The following is a 20,370-nucleotide window of genomic DNA, read 5'->3' on the forward strand; positions in this document are numbered from 1 at the left end:
TTAAAGCGCTTTGCCTGCATTTCACACTCAATAGATCCGCAAAAACACCCTCAAACGCCATTTTCAATGAAAAGCCATGGAGCGGCCGGACAGCGAATACTGCAGCTTTGAAAACCCGCTGATCAGCGAGATGAAGCATTTCTGCAAGAAGATACAAGAAGCCTGCAACGAGCTGAAGGAGGATCTGACGCCGTACAAAAACGAGCGCTTCTACAGGTATCAAACACATTTATGTCGAACGCTTTAAACGCTTTTATTGAACGAATTCTGTGTGTTTCACACCAAACAAACAAACATACAATGGCGTGTTAAAATATCGTGCGCTCAAATTCAACACAGATTGCTCATTACTCACTGAATTCACACTATATATTTTTATTTAAAATGTCCAGCATATGTATAATGTTTGTTATTTTTAAATGCATAAGTCACATGCACACTAAAACGAGTTAAATTAAAACCTCTTTGCGTTATTAATCGATAAAAAAAAAACCCAATAACGCAGATGGCACATGCGCAGTGCGGCGGAGGTCACATGACCTCGCGGGGTGACGTCAGTGGGCTGATGTGTGCGGATATGCGCCGTCAACAAGCGTATTCTGATTTATCCGCGGATTTCGCGCCGCCAATGGAATAAAATCAGCGCGATGGAGCGGTAAGTGTGTGGATGGACATCACAACATCACATACAAACACACTTATACCCGTCTGTGTTCAATAAACGCGCGTTTTCGTCAGATTTGCAGTGACTGTCCAGATTTCGGAGTGAGTGAGAGCTGATCGCGCACGTGCACGCGCTTCACTGCCTGTTTATAATTATAAATAATTGATGGATTATATTTAGAGTTGCTGGAAATGTTTTTGTGTTTTACCCAACATATGTCGGATGTTGTGGGCGTGAACTCATTCCATGTTCCTGTGTGTGTGTGTGTGTGTGTGTGTGTGTGTGGGCGGGCGGTTTGAACATCTTTCTGGTTGTTTTGACCTCAATACTGAATCTTTAAGTTTTGTGATGCAACATGAAGATAGCATTTTTTTCCATTGTGATATTATTTTAATTTCATTTAAGTACCATTGCTAAATCTGTGCCCGCATAATAATGAAAAGGTTGATATATATATATCTATATATATAATGTATGTGTGTGGTTCAAATTAAGTATATTTATTTTATTTTTACACTCCTTTTTGTTAGTATCATTGTGCAAGTGGATATAAATGCGTATTTAGATATTATACAGTGTTTACATTTATGTTTGCAGCCTCTAAACCTAATATGAATAAATTGAAAATTATATAAATGTCATGTAATGTATACTTAATGACTATATACTTTAATGTTTATATTATTGAGGTGTGAATCTTCTTTGTTGCTTTTATTTACATTAATAGCAGCAGGTTTATTATATTAATAGCTAATGCACAGATCTAATATCATGTTACCCGTCAACTGTTTACCTTCGCTTAAAGGGTTAGTTCTAGGGATGTGCAACGATTAGTCGTTTGCAAAATAAAAGTCTGTGTTTATGTAATATGTGTGTGTTATATATATAACATGTATAAATTTTAGAAATAAATAAATATATATATATATATATAATATAATATAATATAATATAAATATTTCATATATAAATCTAACATTTTTCTTAAATATATACATGTATGTGTCTGTATTTTATATATACATAACTATTATACACATAACACACACATATTACGTAAACACAGACTTTTATTTTGCAAACGACTAATCGTTGCACATCCCTAGAACTAACCCTTTAAGACACAACCGGCAGTGTTTATGTGAATTCTCGCAGACATGTTCACATCAGCATCATAAAGCGAGTGTGTTATAAGCTGTGTCCGTGTGTTTCTGTAGGTTGGCCCCCATGCGTCTCTACACTCTCTCTAAGAGGCACTTTGTTCTGGTGTTCGTGGTTTTCTTCTTCTGCTTCGGCGTCTCGACCCTCATCGGTGTGTCAGGTGAGATCTCTGGTTTCCTGCTGACAGTGGGCCGATTCAGCCGTTTCCCAGCATTCACCTGCTGTTCCTTTGAGAGAGTCACAGTGAAGGTCTGTGTGGATAATGAACCTGCAGATCACATGAGATTCCAGCAATTAAAAGTTAAAAACGGCTGTTTTTATTCATGCATTTTTATTTAATTTTTAAAAATGCATTTGCTCACACTGTCTTTGACAGGAACATATTTACAATTTGTGTCTTCTGTCATGATGAAGTCACACAACTATTCATTTTGAGTTCAGGACTGAAATTCAGAATATGAAGTTGAGTTTGTTCTTCAGTTGACGGATGAATGTTTCTCCTGTAGGACCGAAGATCATAAGTGAGAATAATTACAACGGTTTAAGCATCAGCGTCAATGGATCAAAGGTGAGATTTGACATGCTGCGAAAATAGTTTCGCACTTAGACTTAATAGACTTAATTATCTTAAAAAAAGAAGAAATCGCCACCAGAGTAAATGAGATTTTTGTAAAAAAAGAGTCTCTTCTGCTCACAGAGCCTGCATTTATTTGATCAAAAATACAGTAAAAATAGTGAAATATTATTATAATTCTAAGAAATGTATTTCTATTTGAATATACTTTAAAACATAATTTATTTCTGTGATGCAAAGCTGAATTTTCCCATCTTAAGTGTCACATGATCATTCAGAAATCATTCTATGATGATGTTACAAAAGATTCTATTTCTAATAAATGCTGTTCTAAACTGAAAAATAAAATGTATCATGATTTCAGCATTGACAATAATCATAAATGTTTCTTGAGTAGCAAATCATCATATTAGAATGATTTCTGAAGGATCATGTGACACTGGAGACTGGAGTAATGATGCTGAAAATTCAGCTTTGATCACTGGATATAAATTATATTTTAAAATATATTCACATAGAAAACAGCTGTTTTACATTACAATAATATTTCATAATTTTTACTGTATTTTTGATTAAAATAACGCAGTCTTGGTGAGCAGAAGAGACTCTGAAGAGTGTCTCAATGGTTCCAAACATTTGACGGTAGTGTTAGTGTTTTTGTGTGTTGAATTGTGTCCGTGTTTTCTCAGACCGGCCCGTTCGACCTCCGATCTCAGCCGCTGTCCAACTACAACCAGCAGCTCTGGCTCACATGCATCATTCAGCTCAACAACAACCGTGAGAAAACATCATTGTATTCAGAAACGGCTTCTTATCTTAATCAATAATAATCATTCATGAACTATTTAATGCTTAAAGAATCATGAAGTTACTTGATTGTTTGTGTCATTGCAAAATGTAAACTATATTATTGCCAGTCTCTAATCTGATGTGACTATTGCAGTGTTTTTAATTGCTTTATTAATATTTTGAATTGGCTTTTTTAAATTTTTTTTTAGTTTTCGTGATAATTTTAGTTGAATTTTTAGTCATTTTGTTGCTTTTGTCATTTTATTCGTTATTCTTTTTATACGATTTTGCTGATTAGGTTTACTTTTACTTTATTTTCAGCTTAAACTTGTTTCAGTTTTTCAGTTAGTTTCTAAACTAATATTTATATATTTTTGTATTCCAGCATTATTTCAATTATCAGAAATGTTTTTTATTACTTTTAGTTAACAATTATAACCCTGTCATAAGGCAAGAAGATATTAATATATTTTAAACATTAACATCCTGATTTTCTGTAAAGCTGTTTTGGAAACAGTGTATTATAAAAAGCGCTAAATAAATAAATATTATATAAACTGAAGTTAACAGGAAATTCTTCAGAACAGGAAAGAAAATAGTTTGTCAACCGTTTCAAGGCGTCTTTGTCATTGAATCATTCATTTTAGAGATTTGAAACAAATAATGTATTTACTAATGAGTCTTTGAATCATTCACTCAAGAGGTTCGTTCAACAACGCTGTTTCATCCAGTAAAAAAACGTGAAGTGTCTAAGAGTGAGTCATTGAATCATTCATTCAACCTTTTTTTTTTTTTTTTTTTTTTTTTTTTTTAATTTAAGTATTTTTTAATAGACAGCAGCAATTAACATGTTGTCAGAAGCTCTAGTAAATGACATTTTGTTCAGTTGTCAGTTCAGAATCGTGTGAGAATCGTGATTCTCGCTGTATCCAGAATGGTGACACTCTCATGGAATGTGTTCAGTTGTAGATCTGGGTTTGAGAGAGTTCGGGATGAACGTGGAGCTGCAGGGCGTGATGCAGGACGCCAGCGTGATGCGCATCAGTGACAATGTGCACAACAAAAACAGAAGCCTTCACTGCCCCGCGGTGAGTCCTGTGCTCTTCTGTGTGTGATCGTCGTCGGTTCACTCCGATCTTCATGAGTGTGTGTGTGTGTGTGTGTGATGGTTTTGCAGCATCAGCAGGCGTGTGATGAGATCATCGTGTTGCATCTGGGTTACCTGAACTACACACAGTACAAGATCAACGTCAGCTTCAGGAACCTACAGGACGACCTGAAGGACAACATCAAAAATGTCACTTTTGTTGTAAGTTCAGATTATTAATTGTTTCACAGACAAAACTTTTTGATTCATCCAATAACGAAACAAGTGAAGTTGTTACAAGCGAGTCATTGAATCATTTATTCATGAGATTCATTCTAAAACCCAGATTCATTCAGTAATGAAACAAGTGAAGTCTTTATGAGTGAGTCTTTGAATCATTAGTTCAAGAGATTTGTTCAAAAATGCTGATTCATCCAATAACGAAACATGTGAAATTGTTACGAGTGAGTCTTTGAATCATTAGTTCAAGAGATTCATTCTAAAACACAGATTCATTCAGTAATGAAACAAGTGAAGTCTTTATGAGTGAGTCATTGAATCATTCACTCAAGAGATTCATTCAAAAACAGATTCATTCAATAACGAAACATGTGAAATTGTTATGAGTGAGTCTTTGAATCATTAGTTCAAGAGATTCATTCAAAAACCCAGATTCATTCAGTCATGAAACAAGTGAAGTCTTTACGAGTGAGTCTTTGAATCATTAGTTCAAGAGATTCATTCTAAAACACAGATTCATTCAGTAATGAAACAAGTGAAGTCTTTATGAGTGAGTCATTGAATCATTCATTCATGAGATTCATTCAAAAACAGATTCATTCAGTCATGAAACAAGTGAAGTCTTTATGAGTGAGTCATTGAATCATTCATTCATGAGATTCATTCAAAAACAGATTCATTCAGTCATGAAACAAGTGAAGTCTTTATGAGTGAGTCATTGAATCATTCACTCAAGCTCTCAAACTCTATTTTAATAGTAAAAAAAAAATGTTTAGACTCTTATTATTAATCGTTTCATTAGTATCATTGGTCTTGCATCAAAAAAAGTAAGTATTTATCGTGTTGTACTGAAATCACTTGTGCTGTTATTGAGGTGGATACGAGTAAAGTCAGGATATTACCCACACTACCAAACCTGTCCTGACTTTACTCGTATCCACCTTAGAGGTTTAAGAGGTAAAGGAAGGTCAGGAGTGTAATTACACATGTAATTACAGAAATTAATTAGCTAGAGATGCAGGTAACACTTATTACACCGTTAACCTCGAGCCGGTTTCTCTCCGTTCCTCACCAGTTTAAGATGTACAACGCCACGTTCTCTCAGGTGGAGATTTGGTTCCGGTTTGTGTTTGTAGTGATGACCTTCATAGTGACGGTGAGTGTCTGCACATCACACGTGTTTGAGTCGTTCATGATCGTTTAAGTCCGTTTATTAGTGATTGGCTTTTATTTAGAAGGCGGGGCTTATTCCCCCACATTGCATGTTTTGCACTTTTTCCTGTTTGTAGTAACATGAATGCGTATCTAAAGTCGTTGTGTTGTGCGTAGTGTATGTTTGCGCACTCGTTGCGGAAGTTCTCCATGAGGGATTGGGGAATCGAGCAGAAGTGGATGTCGATTCTTCTTCCTCTGCTGCTGCTCTATAACGGTGAGACTCACCTGGACAGTATTTCCTTTACTTTCCTTATAAAAAGAACTTTCTTGAGCAGCAAATCATCATATTAGAATGATTTCTGAAGGAGATCTGAAAATTGAAACAGGAAAAATTCACAGGAATAAATGACACTTTACTATATATTCGCATAGAAAACAGCTGATTTACATTAGAATAATATTTACTATTTTTACTGTATTTTTGCAGTCTTGGTGAGCAGAAGAGACTCTTTCAGGAACATTAAAAAATCTTACAGACCCCAAACTTAAAACAATACTGATATTTCATTTCTCCGTGTTGTAGATCCCTTCTTCCCGCTGTCGTTCCTGGTGAACAGCTGGTTTCCAGGGACGCTGGACGCGTTCTTCCAGGCTCTGTTTCTGTGTGCGCTGCTGCTCTTCTGGCTGTGTGTGTATCACGGCATCAGAGTGCAGGTGCGTTCATGATATCTACAATTGTTCTTTGTGCATCTAAAGTCTGTGATCATAATGTAATGAACGCATGTGAAATAGTCTGAGAATGTGGTTTCATGTTGATTTTGATCAAATCTCGATCTGTTGTTTCGTCTGCAGGGCGAGAGGAAGTTCTTGACGTTTTACCTGCCCAAGCTGATCATCGTAGGACTGTTGTGGCTATCGGCCGTCACGCTGGGAATCTGGCAAACGTGAGAAATGCGCTGCTCTAGTTGGTGTTTTCCTCAGTGGTGGCTGTAACTGCTGGTGATTTATGGGATTATTATCATTTGTTGCTGTTATTAGGGTGAATGAGCTGCAGGATCCCACGTATCAGTACAAAGTGGACATCCAGAACTTCCAGGTGAGTTTCTTTCACTGGTGTTTTACTCCCGACACCTCAGTCTAAATAAAAATACTTAAGTTAAAAAATTAAAGGGGTGGATTCACTTTTTAACTTGATTTAATTTGATCATAAACAACATCTGCAAAGTTACGACACTCAAAGTTCAATGCAAAGAGAGATATTTTCTGTTTAAGGACTACAACAAACGGCTGGTAGGGACTACAACGAGCTTCTTCGCAGGTTTGTGACATCACAAACCCCCAAATTTACATAAACCCCGCCCCCAAGAACATGCAACAAAGGGGGCGGGGTCATGTTGGGCTGCTTTAGAGAAGAGGAAGAGTTGTTGTAGTCGAGTGTTGTTCATTTTACGCCGGACTGCTTCACAAACGAGGGTCAATTCAACACAAAAGATGAACATGACGTGATGAACATGCGTCTAAAAGTTGTAACTTCTTCCCGAGTCTCTCCATCAGTGTCGACTCAATGTAAGGCTGAACACCGTCGTCATTTTGGCTGCGTGAGATTCTCCAGCTTTGTTGTTGTTGAGCTGTTAAAGCTCCGCCCTCTTCTGGAAAGGGGGCGGGGAGCAGCAGCTCATTTGCATTAAAAGGGACACACACAAAGACGGCGTGTTTTTGCTTATATTACACTTTGTGAAAGGGGCATTATAGATCCTTTTTGATGCGTAATTTCCTAAAAAATCAGTCACATCACTTCAAAGTTGTTGAATGAAAAAAAGTCACATTTTATTATTACATTTAGAAATGATGTAAAATACTGGTAAATAAAACCCAGATGTTAACATTATAAACATGTATTTTAGTTCCTGTCACTGCACAACAAATCCTTGACATTTAATGGTATTCAGAACAGAATAGGCATGAAAAATATAAGAATAGAAATAGCGTGTGTAATGTGTAAAATAAAAAACAAACGTTCGAAAAATACAAACTTGAGATTAATTGCATTATAAGAGTCACTGCATGTTTCAGATGATAAACACGACTTACATTAAAGGGAAGTTGTGCTGATCTCTTATTGTGTCGTATATCCGAGTGAAACGCTTCTCAAACAAGAACAAATGTAGGGCGGGGCTTGATTTTGATCGGATGGTTGTGGTTTGCTATTGGCTGATCTCATGTGAGTGACAGGTTGCCCCGCCCTCATCATCAGAGAAGAGATTCTGATTCAAGATTATGAGAAACATGAATGATGTGCACTGATAAATCATTTAAGAATTGTCACTTTTGATTTCATTGTGACTTTTTAAAGAAAAATAGTAGTTAAAAATGTGTTTTTGATGTAGGGCATGAAGATCTTCTTCCTGCTGGTGGTGTGTTTGTATGTTCTGTATCTGGTGTTTCTGGTGGTGCGCGCCTGCTCTGAGCTGAAGAACATGCCGTACACAGGTAACGCGCTTCTGACATCAAGAGCAAGTGTAGCATTAACATGCAGGCTTTTCTTCACGATCTTCATTCATTTGCTCAGATCTGCGGCTGAAGTTTCTCACAGCGCTGACACTGGTGGTGCTGATGATCAGGTAACCTAAAAATACTCTCGTACTGCTATTTAAAGAGGACCTGATGTTGATTTTGGGCTCTACTAGATTGAATGTTGATTATTCTCCTCATATTCTCCATTGTTGCAGCTCCACTCTTCCCAGTCTGTCAGTAACGCTTCTGTTTAGTTCCTGTCTCTATGAAGCCCCTCCTTCTGAAAAGCACAATGTGCTCTGATTGGTCAGCTGGAGCAGTGTGTTGTGATTGGTGTTTGGGAAATACCCCGCCCCTTATCATAACCACCAGTTTCAACACATTACTAACTAACTCAACCAGGCCCCGCCCCTTTATTCTGCATATTAATTATTTAAATGAGGTTCAAAAGAACAGCATTTATTTGAAATACAATCTTTTGTAACGTCAATTAAATTATTGATTTATTTAGAACAGTATCTAGTCATCTGATGATTCAAACAGATTCCCTCTTGTCTTTCATCAGTGTGGTCATACTGTACCTGAGATTCGGCTCCAAGGCCTTGCAAGACAACTTTGTTGCTGAACTTTCCACCCACTACCAGAATTATATCCTTTTATTACAGTGTTTTTAGTTAAATGCCTCTATTTTAAAGTCTCCTGAGTGTGTTTAGAGTCTCTGACAACAGATTCACATTCATCTAAAGCCAAAAAACACTTTAATTTTCTCATAAGATCCACTGCACATCACCTCATTTTCTCAGTGTCGTTCGAAGATTCGGTCTCTCTAAACCCCGCCTTTTTGAGAGCTGCTGTACTCTGATTGGTCAGATGAAAAATCAACTCTGTTGAGTTTTTCCTGAACGTTTTTCTCCACCAGCTGAATTTCTGTCCTTCTACGGCCTCCTGAACTTCTATCTCTACACGTTAGCGTTTGTCTACTCGCCCTCCAAAAACGCTCTCTACGGTGAGTTATTGAACACTATTGAACTTTCGTAAGTGACTCCTTTTGTCATGGACATGTGTTTTCCGTATCCCAGATTCCCAGCTGAAAGACAATCCTGCCTTCTCCATGCTCAATGACTCGGATGATGAAGTCATTTACGGGTACGTTCCCCGCATCACATGTTCGACTGTTCAAAACGACCGTTTCTCATCATGCTGCTCTTGTTTTGTGTTTGTGAAGGAGCGATTATGAAGAAATGCCTCTTCAAAACGGCCGCGCCATCAAAGCCACCGCCAAATACCAGGATGGGAGCGAGAGCGACTGAACCGAGTGTGAATCTGGTGTGACTCCGGATCGCTCCTGTATATTTGAGGGATGTATATAGACTTACTGTTGAAATGATGCCAGTGTCATTATATACTGTGTGTAAATATACAGGCTGATATATTTTTAAAGGTAAAGTGGTGTTTTTGAATGTAACTCCAGCCGCCCTGATGATGATGATGATGATGATGATGGTGTTTTTGGAAGGTCAGTGAGTGTCAGTGAAGGGCAGCGTGCAAATATCAACTGTACATCTAATCTAAATACTGTTGAACCACTGTTGTCACGAAGAAATGGCCAGATTATATTTCACCTCTAAACTAAAAGGAGAAAAAGTAAGAATGTTTTTTTTTTTTTTTTTTTTTTTTTTTTGGTGGGGGGGGGGGGGGTTTTGACATAATTAAGCACTGATCAGTAAACATTAAATTCAGTAACAAATTTCAGTTACTGAATTTTGCAAATAATTTTGCAAAATTTCAGTTTGCAAATAATGTTTATGTTCGAAAAAATATATTTTGTTCCCTTTGCAGTGCACTTAAATGTGTTTAATTGTCATGAAACTACGAGAATATTACAGTCCAAACAATTTCTTCTTAATGCATAACATCATTTAAATGTTTCTTATGTTCCTTTTGGGAGTGAAATATGACCTGGACGCTTCACGTGAGGCGAGGAAGATTTCCTGGCTTGTTTGAGTCACTTTGCCAGTATAGAGATCTCATGTGAATTCCTTTCAGTCATTTTTGATGATGAAATCAAGCCTTGTGTTTTTGTTTTACATTCCAAAAGCCTTCTTTTCTCACATTCCTTTTATTTTATTGTGCCTGTAAACAGTTTCTCTCGCCGTCTTTGTGTATTTATTGTTTTGTGGGTCTGAATCACTTACTGAAATCATCAGGTCTGTGTAAACGGTTGTTTTGAGCACTGTTCGTTCACTTCATTGTCTTAAAGCCTTTAATTTGAGCTGTAATGATGTTTGAAGGTCTTTACAGATGTACATTAACTTGAGTTTAAGAACGGTGGTGGATGTTTTGATGCAAGAAGCACTGCGTCATTAGTGTTAGGATGATGAACACTCCTGCGGACAAACTCAAGGCAGAGATTGCACTGTTGTGAAGAGAATAAAACGTGCTGAAATTTTTAAGATGTGGACTTGTGTGCTTTTATTGTACATGGAGGGTTTTGACTTCATATCAGGCAGGAATACTGAAAGTTGAACACGTCTGGCAGTTTTGCGTCTAAATGGCGAGTCCGAACACACTGACGATGCAGTACAAGTGTTTGTTTTCCCATCTGACGGTGCAGCTGCCTGCAGAAGAACAAAAACTAAATATTATAAACATAATATGGTATTTTTATGCTTTTTTTAATCAAAATGACTTCACAGTGTGTGTAGAACTGCAGCTACCGTCTGTGGTGGTGTCCCAGAAGCAGGAGGAGGCCGACTGCAGTCCGGCGCCGTTCTTCTGCATGATGATGCAGGTGACTGATGGAGAAAGGAAACAGATGGTCAGCTGGTGAACTGCTTCACTGCAGATGTTATGGATGGACAGATGTGATGCTGACCGATGTATTTGAAGGGTTTGCCCAGTTTGCTGAGCTGAGCGAGGCACTGCTCCACCACGCTGGACGTCCACTGACTCACGCGCTTGTGCTCGTAGCTGCTGCGGCCGATCACGCCCTCGAGAGACTGACACATCATCACACCGTCAGCTCAGAGACCAGTGGCCATCGTCATTCTGACACGCTAAACCTGCGTCCAATCATCTCACGCCAGACGAACATCATGCTTTCTGATCATCAGAATTATGACATAAAACATCTAAATTATGACAAGCCTCAATTATGGCATAACAAGTAAATTATAAGATAAAGTCAAAATTCTGACTTAAAAAGATTTGAATAATTGTGACAAATCGAAATTATGACATACTATGTAGAAACTGACAAAAGGTTAAAACTGAATTGAAGTATAAATTCTTCATCTCATAATTATGACTCATAGTTCAATGTTTTGTCAATAATTTTGACGTTTTGTATCATGATTATTTGTGTCATAATTTTAACCTTTTGTCATATTGACTCAATTTTAATTTTGTGTCATAATTATGACTTAGTATTTCATAATTTCCACTTTTAATGCTACAATGACTTGGTATGTCAAATACCAAAATACTTTTATGCCATAATTATTATTTAGTATGTCATAATTTCAGCATTTTGTCATAATTATTACTTAGTATGTCATAATTGTGATGTTTTATGTCATACTGACCATCATGATTTGGTCGTTTTGTGTCATAATTATGACTTTGTCAAACAAATGTATGCCATAATGACTTAGTATGTCATAATTTCAACATTTTGCCACAATTATTACTTAGTATGTCATAATTTCAACATTTTACCATAATTATTACTTAGTATGTCATAATTTTGACAATTTATGTTCTATTGACCATCATAATTTGGCCGTTTTGTGTCATAATTATGATGTAGTCAAACATTTTTAAGCCATAATGACTTAGTATGTCATAATTTCATCATTTTGCCATAATTATTACTTAGTATGTCATAATTTTTAGTTTTTATGCCATAATTATTACTTAGTATGTCATAATTTTGACATTTTATGTCATATTGACCATCATAATTTGGCCGTTTTGTGTCATAATTATGATGTAGTCAAACAATTTTAAGCCATAATGACTTAGTATGTCATAATTTCATCATTTTGCCATAATTATTACTTAGTATGTCATCATTTTGACGTTTTATGTCATATTGATCATCATAATTTGGCCATTTTGTCATAATTATGACTTTTTTATGCCATAATGACTTAGTATGTCATAATTTCAACATTTTGTCATAATTTTGACTATGTAATCATTACGACCTTTTATGCCATACTTATGACTGTCATAATTTCAATGTTTTGTCATAATTATGTATATGTTATAATTTCGACGTTTTGTGTCATATTGACCATCATAATTTTGACGTTTGTGTCATAATTATGTCATAATTTCAGCTTTTATCTCATAATTATGATTTAGCAGAGCATGATTTTGTTCTTTCTCTCTCTCTCTCTTTCTCTCTCTCTCTCACACACACACACACACACACACACCTCTTTAACGATGCCGCTCACTTCTTCCACCACGAAGGCAGTCTAGAGGAAAACAGAGAGGAATAAACACATCTTTATGACAGAGAGACTCTGTTTAAATCTTTAAGGCTCTTAATTGTGTTGTTAAACAACGAAACTCTGAGATCTTCAGTAGTGTGTGTGTTCAGGTGAATCGGTTAGCAGCTGTTAGCGACTAGCTTTACTGCACCCACAGAGAATATAAGCGTTATAAGTAATATATAAGGGCTTAAAGCAAGCATATTTTATTCTTATTATATTAAAAAACATCTGATCATCTTTACCTCTTCAGCACTCTGATCATCATCCATGTTTCGTTGTTTTTGTCGATCAAAGCCTCAGCGGTTGTCATGGAAATGACGCACCTTACACGTCACGACGGAGGGACGTCATATGTCACGCTTTTCAGAGGTATAATTATGATGGTGTAAAAAAAAATTATGATGGTGTATTTTATTTGTCATGTAGCATGGTATTTTAAATATTTAGTCATTTAAGTCACGTATGTATAAAATAAAATACTATTCTAAAAAAAAAATACAAATATGATTGATCGCTCTGACTGACCAATAAAAACGGCTCCAGTAAGCCCCGCCCTACGGAGGAGGATTGACGTCAGGATTCCCCGCCCTGCTGCTTCCTCTTTCACAGTGGCCGTCGGCGAGAGACACCATGAAGGCGTCTGGCACAGTACGTAAAATCCTTCTTAAATCTTTTCATAGTCGCGTAAATCTCACAATTATCACCCGAAAACCCGTATAAGGCACTCAGTTATCCATAACAGCCGGTTTACACGACACACGTTTAGGATTAAAGCGTTAAATTCGCTTTGACGTGTTGAATATGGCGGAGAGAATCATGGCGGCTGAAGAATGGCTCCATGTGCTGAACACTGATCACACACACTCACAGTCTCAGGGTTCAGAGCTGATTTACTCTCTCACACACTCGCAGTGACTCTCAATTATATTATAGAGTGTTTCAGTGACATTCTCCTGCTGTGGTTTATCACGGGTTTTGTTTTCTGAGCGCTAATCGTGTTTAGGCCACTCAGTGTCCGCATTCCGTTATGACGATGATTATTAACTTTTCGCGCGTATTTAAGTAAATAATACATCGAGATATCTTGGTTAAATCTATATTTAGACCTAACTCTAATCAGTGGAGGGTTTAGTTGGCTGATTTTTTTTTTTTTTTTTTTTTTTTAATAAAAAAAAAGAAACTTCTGTCATTACTCCCTCATGTCGTTCCACACCTGCAAGACCTTCGTTCATCTTCAGAACATAAATTAAGATATTTTTGATGAAATTCAAGTTTTTTTTTTTTAATCCCTCATAAAAAGCAATGAAATGACCACATGGGTCCAGAGGTACTCAAGGTCCAGAAAGGTACTAAAGACATCGTTAAAACAGTCATGTGACTGCAGTGGTTCAACCTTAATGTTATGAAGATACGAGAATACTTTTTGTGTGCAAAAACGAAAATGTCTTTATTCAACAATCTCTTGTCATTCTCATACGCTGTTTATGTCCAGCACTTCCAGGTTCTATATTAGAATATCGGCTCTATATTGGCTGATACTGATCATGTGATCAGCACGACGGATGCGTGTGATGCTGATGCAGGAGCCGGCCAATAATGAGCCGCTGTTCTGATGCTGAACCTGGAAGCGTTGGACGTAAACGATGTAAGAGAATGACAGGGTTCTCGTTTCTTCATAACATTAAGGTTGAACCACTGCAGTCACATGACTTAACAATGTCTTTAGTACCTTTCTGGACCTTGAAAGTGTTGATTATATTGCTGTCTATGGACAAGTCTCTCGGATTTCATCAAAAATATCTTAATTTGTGTTCTGAAGATGAATGAAGGTCTTACGGGTGTAGAATGACATGAGGGTGAGTAATTACAGAAATTTAATTTTCGTGTGAACGAACCCTTTAACATACTAGAGCAATGATTGTAATGCAAAGCCACTCGTCTGGACCCGCACGCAAACCCAAAGGTCATTTCCCCCCAGTGTCATGCCCTTGCTATGTGTGCGCAAAGAAAAACCGAACCTTGTCGCCTTTCTTAGGCTGTAAAAAGTGCCGCTGAAAGTGAATTCAAGGTGCAACATGTGATCGTTCGTTCTGTGTTAGAATCAGCTGAATGTCTCTCTGTCTCTGCAGCTTCGGGAGTATAAGGTTGTTGGGCGTCTGTTGCCCTCCGCTAAAAACCCCACACCCCCTCTGTACCGCATGAGGATCTTCGCCCCAAACCATGTGGTGGCCAAGTCTCGCTTCTGGTACTTCGTCTCCCAACTGAGGAAGATGAAGAAAGCCAACGGAGAGACCGTGTACTGCGGCCTGGTGCGCATTGCTTTGAATCGAGACGTGATTGAGCTCAGTGTTTCAGAGACGAGGATTTTAACTTCTTCTGTTCACACAGGTCTATGAGAGAACCCCTCTCAAGGTGAAGAATTTCGGCATCTGGCTGCGTTACGACTCCCGCAGTGGGACCCACAACATGTACCGCGAGTACAGAGACCTGACCACGTCTGGAGCCGTCACTCAGTGCTGTGAGTTTCCCCGAAACACGCGTGTGTTCGACCCGCACGCAAACCCAAAGGTCATTTCCCTCCAGTGTCATGCCCTTGCTATGTGTGCACACAGAAAAAACGAACCTTGTCGCCTTTCTTAGGCTGTCAAACGTGCCGCTGAAAGTGAATTCAAGGTGCGACATGTGATTAGTTCCTCTGTGTTTGTACTCTGTACTGACATGCGTTTGTGGTTCAGATCGTGACATGGGTGCCAGGCATCGTGCCCGCGCTCACTCCATCCAGATCATGAAGGTGCAGGTCATCCCAGCCAACAAATGCCGCAGACCCGCCATCAAGCAGTTCCACGTGAGTTTGCACGTCAATCACGCCATGATGCGGTCACAAGTCACGCTGGCGTTTGAACTAATGTTGTCTCTTGATTCAACAGGACTCCAAGATCAAGTTCCCTCTTCCTCACAGGGTTCTGCGCCGCCAGCACAAGCCCCGCTTCACCACCAAGAGACCAAACACTTTCTTTTAAAGTGTATGTTTGTGCTTTTCACGTTACAGACGAATTAAAAGTGGAGAAAATCACCTGGTCTAGTTTGTCGTCTTTAAGTCAATGCAAAGATGGTTTTACATCATGCCTTTAATGCTGATTATGAACTTGATACGGTCATTTTAAAGTGCAGTCGCTCTAGTCAGATCATGGAGTTTGAGGATGCTTAATTGTAGTGAAAATGTCAATGCAAAAGAGTCATACACAAGCCAATTACAAAAGCACCAGTTGTTTTCTGAATTAAGTCTCTTCAAAATAATTCTCATGCTGTAGTTTTAATATCAATGCAGTTAAAAATTAAGTTGATCATTTCAATGAGAACAAATGTTTGCATGTTTTAAATGCATTTTCCACTGATCGCCACTAGATGGCAGAGTTTCACCACGAGTCCATCCTCGTGTATTTAATTCAGGCATTGCGTGTTGATCTACAGCATTAAAGTAGAACAGTAGCTCTACAAAAACAGCATATGAATGTTGTTCTTATTGCATATCTCAGTCTCAAAGGCAGCTGCTTTATCAAACACCTTGCTCTAGTTACAGTTTATTAAGATAAATGAACTTCAGGTGTGTTTGATTGGAGCTGAACGCATTAGAGAGATGCAGGCACTACATTAGGAGTGTTTGAATGAAGAAAGATTATATCGATACAGAACATCAAAACATCGAACCCAAAAAAAGGCATCATTCTCGGGTAAGAGAAAAAATATTTTTGTCTGTCCGTCGCTGTTACGGTAACATGGTTGGTTGCTAGGGCGTTGCTATGATCGAGTTTCCATCCACATATTTATGTTGCGGCTGACACAAATGCTTGATGGAAATATCAAGAGGATTAAAAATTATAAATAATTTGAGGTGGATACATTTATTATGCGCTGCATTTGTGTGATGCACACGCTTGAAGTGGATCCATATTTTGTAGGCCCATTTGTATTATTTTGGGGGGAAAACTGCATAAACATATGATGGAAAAATAGTATAAATTATTTTAAGTATGAAAGCCCATTTCCGCTACATAAAAAGAAAAATCGTGCTTTTGTAAACCATAACATTGAAAAAGAAATTATGCGTCATTATTGTATGTAGGTGCTATATCTTAGCGAGCTCATAATTATAAGTATGCCATAATTTCGACTTTTTACGTCTTAATATTAGCATAATGTTATTTCACGACCATTAAAAAAGTATGTTCTATATAGTATAAATATGGGTAGCATGAGCAAAGATTATAGATATAGAAAGAATGGGAGAAACAGCAACGCGCAAAATGGTAAGTAAAAGAGCCAATCGCTGATTGATTAAGTCATTGCGTCACTGCAGCTGCATGCACATGCTCTTCTAACCTGAAAAATAAGCTTTTTAACGCTATTTGAGCGTTTATGTCAGATTTTTTTGCTGATTTGAAATGTGTTATTTAATTGTGAGTTCGCCAACCAAGCAGTTTTTGAGATTTCAGGATTCCCCCATTCAAATAGATTGGACTTGGTCTTGGATACCGCCCGGAGGTGATGCAAATATGGCCGCCGAGTGAACACACTTTCATTGAAAGGGACTTTTGTTATGAGTGAAATTCGGGCGCACTACGTCTGCCATGATGTCATGTGACCTACCAGCATCAGTTGCGTTGCTTCACTGCCATTCACAAGTGTTCAAGTAGTAGGTCATCCGGGGACTTTTTGCCTTCTGTTTATCGAATATATACTCAGACATGCTCTGTTGGCATACTGTTTTTCGCCTACTATATAGTAGGGAAGTATTTGATTTTGGATGCAGTGATGATTGTTTTCTTGTGGGATTCCATATTGATGCACTTCAAGTCATGTGGCTAAATAGTTTGCATTGAATAAGCTATGAATGGCATACTATTTCTGCAATATGAAGATATACAAATTCAGCTGTTTGCTTCTCTGTATATGAAGACAAGCAAGTGTGATAATATTAATAGTGGCGCTTCCCTAATGATATTTATTTCATTTTTGCTGGCTGATGAGACTTTTCATGCACGTCATGTACAGTCAGTCCCACACCTGCCGCCGCACGCGTCCACCTCAAACAGCGTGAAGCTGGTTTACTGATACGCTGATGGGTGAATCTGTGGCTTCGGTGCGCGGCAGCTGTGGGCTGGAGTGGCAGCCGTATACTGTGTGTTGATTTCCTCCCGGGACGACACTTTCCAGGAACCGTCCGCGGGCCGAGGCGAGCACCCAAACCTCAAGCCACATATTCCACAGCGCATAAAAGCTCTTGGTTCTGACGGCAGGTACAGGGTGTTTCAGCGCCTGTGACGCTTCTGTGTGTGTGAAATGTGTTTTATTGGGAGAAAAGTGGAGGGTCACAAATCTGATACTTTGCAGGACCATCCAGTGTGGACAAGTGAGGTGAAATCTGTGGATTCGGCAATTAAAATACTTAATAGTTTCAACTAACTATTGAAATAGTTTTCTTATTGTTCTTCCGCTCTTGAGTCAGCCCATAGAACCGTATGGTAAAAAGTTATGAAATTTGGCGCACAGATGGAGGACAGTCTGAAATGTTACCATCGCAAATTTGGAGTCTCTACCTCAAACCCTTTAGCGCCACCAACAGTTCAAAGATTCACTTCGTTCTCGTATAGCGTGTCAACTAATTTGATGGTGAGCATGCAAAAATAGATTTGATGCTGTATCTTCGGAATGATTTGGTGTATTGACACCAAACTTGGTATATGTCATTACAGGCATGACTTGGGGGGGGGGCATGCACAGTATCGTCACAGCGCCACCTACTGGTGCCGAGATAGGAAAAATGGCCATTGAATGCCTTGTCCTGATTCATGGATGGTCGCCTAGCATGCCGAGTTGAACAATATCCAATTTTCTTTGGTCTGCCATTTTGAAGTTTGTCATAAAATGCTGTTTTACGAATGCATGAACGTATCGTTACGAAATTCGGTATGATTCATTGAGGCCATGTTCTGAGAGGACCTGTAAAGTTTTAGGTCAGCGCCCCCTAGTGGTCAAGATTATATATATATATAAATACAATTTATGAAAGTGCTATTAACATATGAAAAATTCAACATATTGTCATTTAACTTACATCATTAGTTTTTTTAGCTTATGCCATGTCCTACGATACCAAATTTGTTGTATTTTACCATACTGTCCGCCATAGTGAATTTTATTCAAAACCTACTTTTTCAAAATTTTTCTTATTTATATGAAATTTGGTATGTAGAATCTACAGACACTCATGACAAAAATATATTAAAAGATTTTTGATAGACCAAACCGTTGTTTTATACTGCAAATTTGACTGTGCACTCCAAAATGGATATGCGGCTGTATCTTTGCAAACGTTTTGTGTATTGACACGAATCTTGGTACATGTCATCACAAGAATAACTTGAGGGTGCATGCAGAGTTTCGTCATAGTGCCACCTACTGCTCAGAATTAATAAACCATATTATTATGTTATCTTATTCGGCTTGACCCCGTAATTTACATTTTTAACTGTAAAATAATGTAAAAATGATGGATTATTCACAATAAGAATTTTGTGTTGACTTTAAAATAACCAAATTAGTTGTGGGCTCCATTTTTAAATAGTCCCTTTAGCATTAAAGCGTCCTGTCCAGAGGAGAGTCGATGGATGAAAACACACTTGTTCTCCCACACGCCTGATTCAGAAGCGCTGATCCAGCATCTCGCGGCCCACGGCAGCCCATGTGATTGATTGGACTCTGAGTTCCCACATTCAGGACACAGGGAGAGTTTCACAGGATGTGCAGTAAAACGCAGAGAGCCATGTCAAAACCTCCCACTGCGGTCCTGCTTCAACACTTGGTCCAAGCAAACACTTAAAGTATAATGTTTTTGAGACACAGGCCGGCTACTGAAAACCTGCCATGAATGACTGGCCTCACACACCGATCTGAAAAGAGAGAGAGAATCAACATGGGGAAAGAAAAAAATCATTAAATAGAACATTTCATGCTGGAGTGTCAGAGTGTAGTATGCAGTGCGTGATCTGTGCTCAGTATGGGAACATTCTGAACACACAGATGATCTATTTACAGAATAATACCTGGAGTCTTCATCCGTTAGCATCTGAATGGCAGTCTTTCATGGAAGTATGCAATTAAAAAATCTGTCTCATTGTACAGAAGAATATGACTTTGACCTTCCATTTACAGTCTGATTTTTGAATCAAAAACCTAAACTAAACACAATCAACAAGTATGCATCAAATGCAGCATTTGGGAGAAAGTGGATGTTCTGATGCATAACTTTGATCACAGTTTGTGTTGCGTTTGACTGTTTATTCAGTCTTAGTTCAGTTCTCTACTGCATCCAGAGTGACGAATTGTGGCATGAAACCACAAGCGCAATGCCTTCTGATCACTAACAGGGGCAACGACACACACACAAGGTCTCCATTCAGACTCGCACTCCGCTTGGCACGAGCAACAGAGCAACAATGAGGGAAAGTAAGAAATGACTTTGAACCGCCTGCCCGTCAGTATCTGTTTCACAGGCTTAGCGTTCAGTCGCTGGCCAGAGATCCGAGCGCTGCAGCGCGGCGCCAGACGCCTCCGGGGAGAAGAGCTGACGCGATTGAGAAGCTGAACGCGATGAGTCGAACGCTCCGAAAAATAGACATTATGG

At 38.4% G+C, this 20,370-nt stretch overlaps 3 protein-coding genes and 2 non-coding genes across 6 annotated transcripts; 4 read left to right on the forward strand and 1 right to left on the reverse strand.

The window, feature by feature from the left end:
* Positions 1-545: 545 nt before the first annotated feature.
* On the forward strand, positions 546-10,625 carry tmem181 (transmembrane protein 181). Of its 2 annotated transcripts, XM_067390790.1 has the most exons (17): positions 546-655; positions 1,882-1,985; positions 2,332-2,393; positions 3,089-3,176; positions 4,152-4,276; positions 4,366-4,497; positions 5,591-5,671; positions 5,845-5,944; positions 6,254-6,384; positions 6,523-6,614; positions 6,709-6,766; positions 8,058-8,160; positions 8,240-8,291; positions 8,750-8,832; positions 9,101-9,190; positions 9,264-9,330; positions 9,410-10,625. In XM_067390790.1, exons 1-17 carry the CDS (start codon positions 648-650, stop codon positions 9,492-9,494), a joined length of 1,461 nt encoding a protein of 486 aa, XP_067246891.1. In that variant the 5' UTR covers positions 546-647; the 3' UTR covers positions 9,495-10,625. The 2 variants fall into 2 exon arrangements, with proteins under 2 accessions (XP_067246891.1, XP_067246892.1); XM_067390791.1 differs by lacking the exon at positions 546-655 and having other exon boundaries at positions 1,940-2,074.
* Positions 10,626-10,670: 45 nt separating this feature from the next.
* Positions 10,671-13,020, reverse strand: dynlt1b (dynein light chain Tctex-type 1b). The gene is made up of 5 exons (XM_067390792.1): positions 12,929-13,020; positions 12,627-12,668; positions 11,060-11,183; positions 10,902-10,979; positions 10,671-10,802 (listed from the first exon to the last, which is right to left on the reverse strand). The coding sequence occupies exons 1-5, from the start codon at positions 12,953-12,955 to the stop codon at positions 10,732-10,734; spliced, it is 342 nt and encodes a 113-aa protein (XP_067246893.1). The 5' UTR covers positions 12,956-13,020; the 3' UTR covers positions 10,671-10,731.
* A 219-nt stretch (positions 13,021-13,239) lies between these two features.
* On the forward strand, positions 13,240-15,759 carry rpl18a (ribosomal protein L18a). Its single transcript, XM_067390794.1, has 5 exons — positions 13,240-13,334; positions 14,816-14,995; positions 15,075-15,204; positions 15,422-15,531; positions 15,614-15,759. Exons 1-5 carry the CDS (start codon positions 13,317-13,319, stop codon positions 15,704-15,706), a joined length of 531 nt encoding a protein of 176 aa, XP_067246895.1. The 5' UTR covers positions 13,240-13,316; the 3' UTR covers positions 15,707-15,759.
* Positions 14,631-14,765, forward strand: LOC137025364 (small nucleolar RNA SNORA68). The gene has a single exon (XR_010895844.1). It is a non-coding gene; the product is annotated as a small nucleolar RNA SNORA68 (small nucleolar RNA).
* LOC137025365 (small nucleolar RNA SNORA68) lies at positions 15,236-15,370 on the forward strand. Its single transcript, XR_010895845.1, has one exon. It is a non-coding gene; the product is annotated as a small nucleolar RNA SNORA68 (small nucleolar RNA).
* Positions 15,760-20,370: the final 4,611 nt, after the last annotated feature.

The sequence above is a fragment of the Chanodichthys erythropterus genome, chromosome 8, assembly GCF_024489055.1.
Source record: "Chanodichthys erythropterus isolate Z2021 chromosome 8, ASM2448905v1, whole genome shotgun sequence".
Lineage (NCBI taxonomy): Eukaryota > Metazoa > Chordata > Actinopteri > Cypriniformes > Xenocyprididae > Chanodichthys > Chanodichthys erythropterus.

Excerpts from the sequence above, each read along its gene's own strand:
- rpl18a (XM_067390794.1), top strand. Across the intron at positions 14,996-15,074 it reads AGACCGTGTACTGCGGCCTG|GTCTATGAGAGAACCCCTCT; the intron begins GTGCGCATTGCT and ends CTGTTCACACAG. Across the intron at positions 15,205-15,421 it reads TGGAGCCGTCACTCAGTGCT|ATCGTGACATGGGTGCCAGG; the intron begins GTGAGTTTCCCC and ends TTTGTGGTTCAG.
- dynlt1b (XM_067390792.1), bottom strand. The coding sequence starts at position 12,955 with ATGGATGATGATCAGAGTGCTGAAGAG. Across the intron at positions 12,669-12,928 it reads ATGATCAGAGTGCTGAAGAG|ACTGCCTTCGTGGTGGAAGA; the intron begins GTAAAGATGATC and ends GTTTTCCTCTAG. Across the intron at positions 10,980-11,059 it reads CAAACCCTTCAAATACATCG|TCACCTGCATCATCATGCAG; the intron begins GTCAGCATCACA and ends TTTCTCCATCAG.
- tmem181 (XM_067390790.1), top strand. Across the intron at positions 4,277-4,365 it reads GAAGCCTTCACTGCCCCGCG|CATCAGCAGGCGTGTGATGA; the intron begins GTGAGTCCTGTG and ends ATGGTTTTGCAG. Across the intron at positions 6,767-8,057 it reads TGGACATCCAGAACTTCCAG|GGCATGAAGATCTTCTTCCT; the intron begins GTGAGTTTCTTT and ends TTTTTGATGTAG.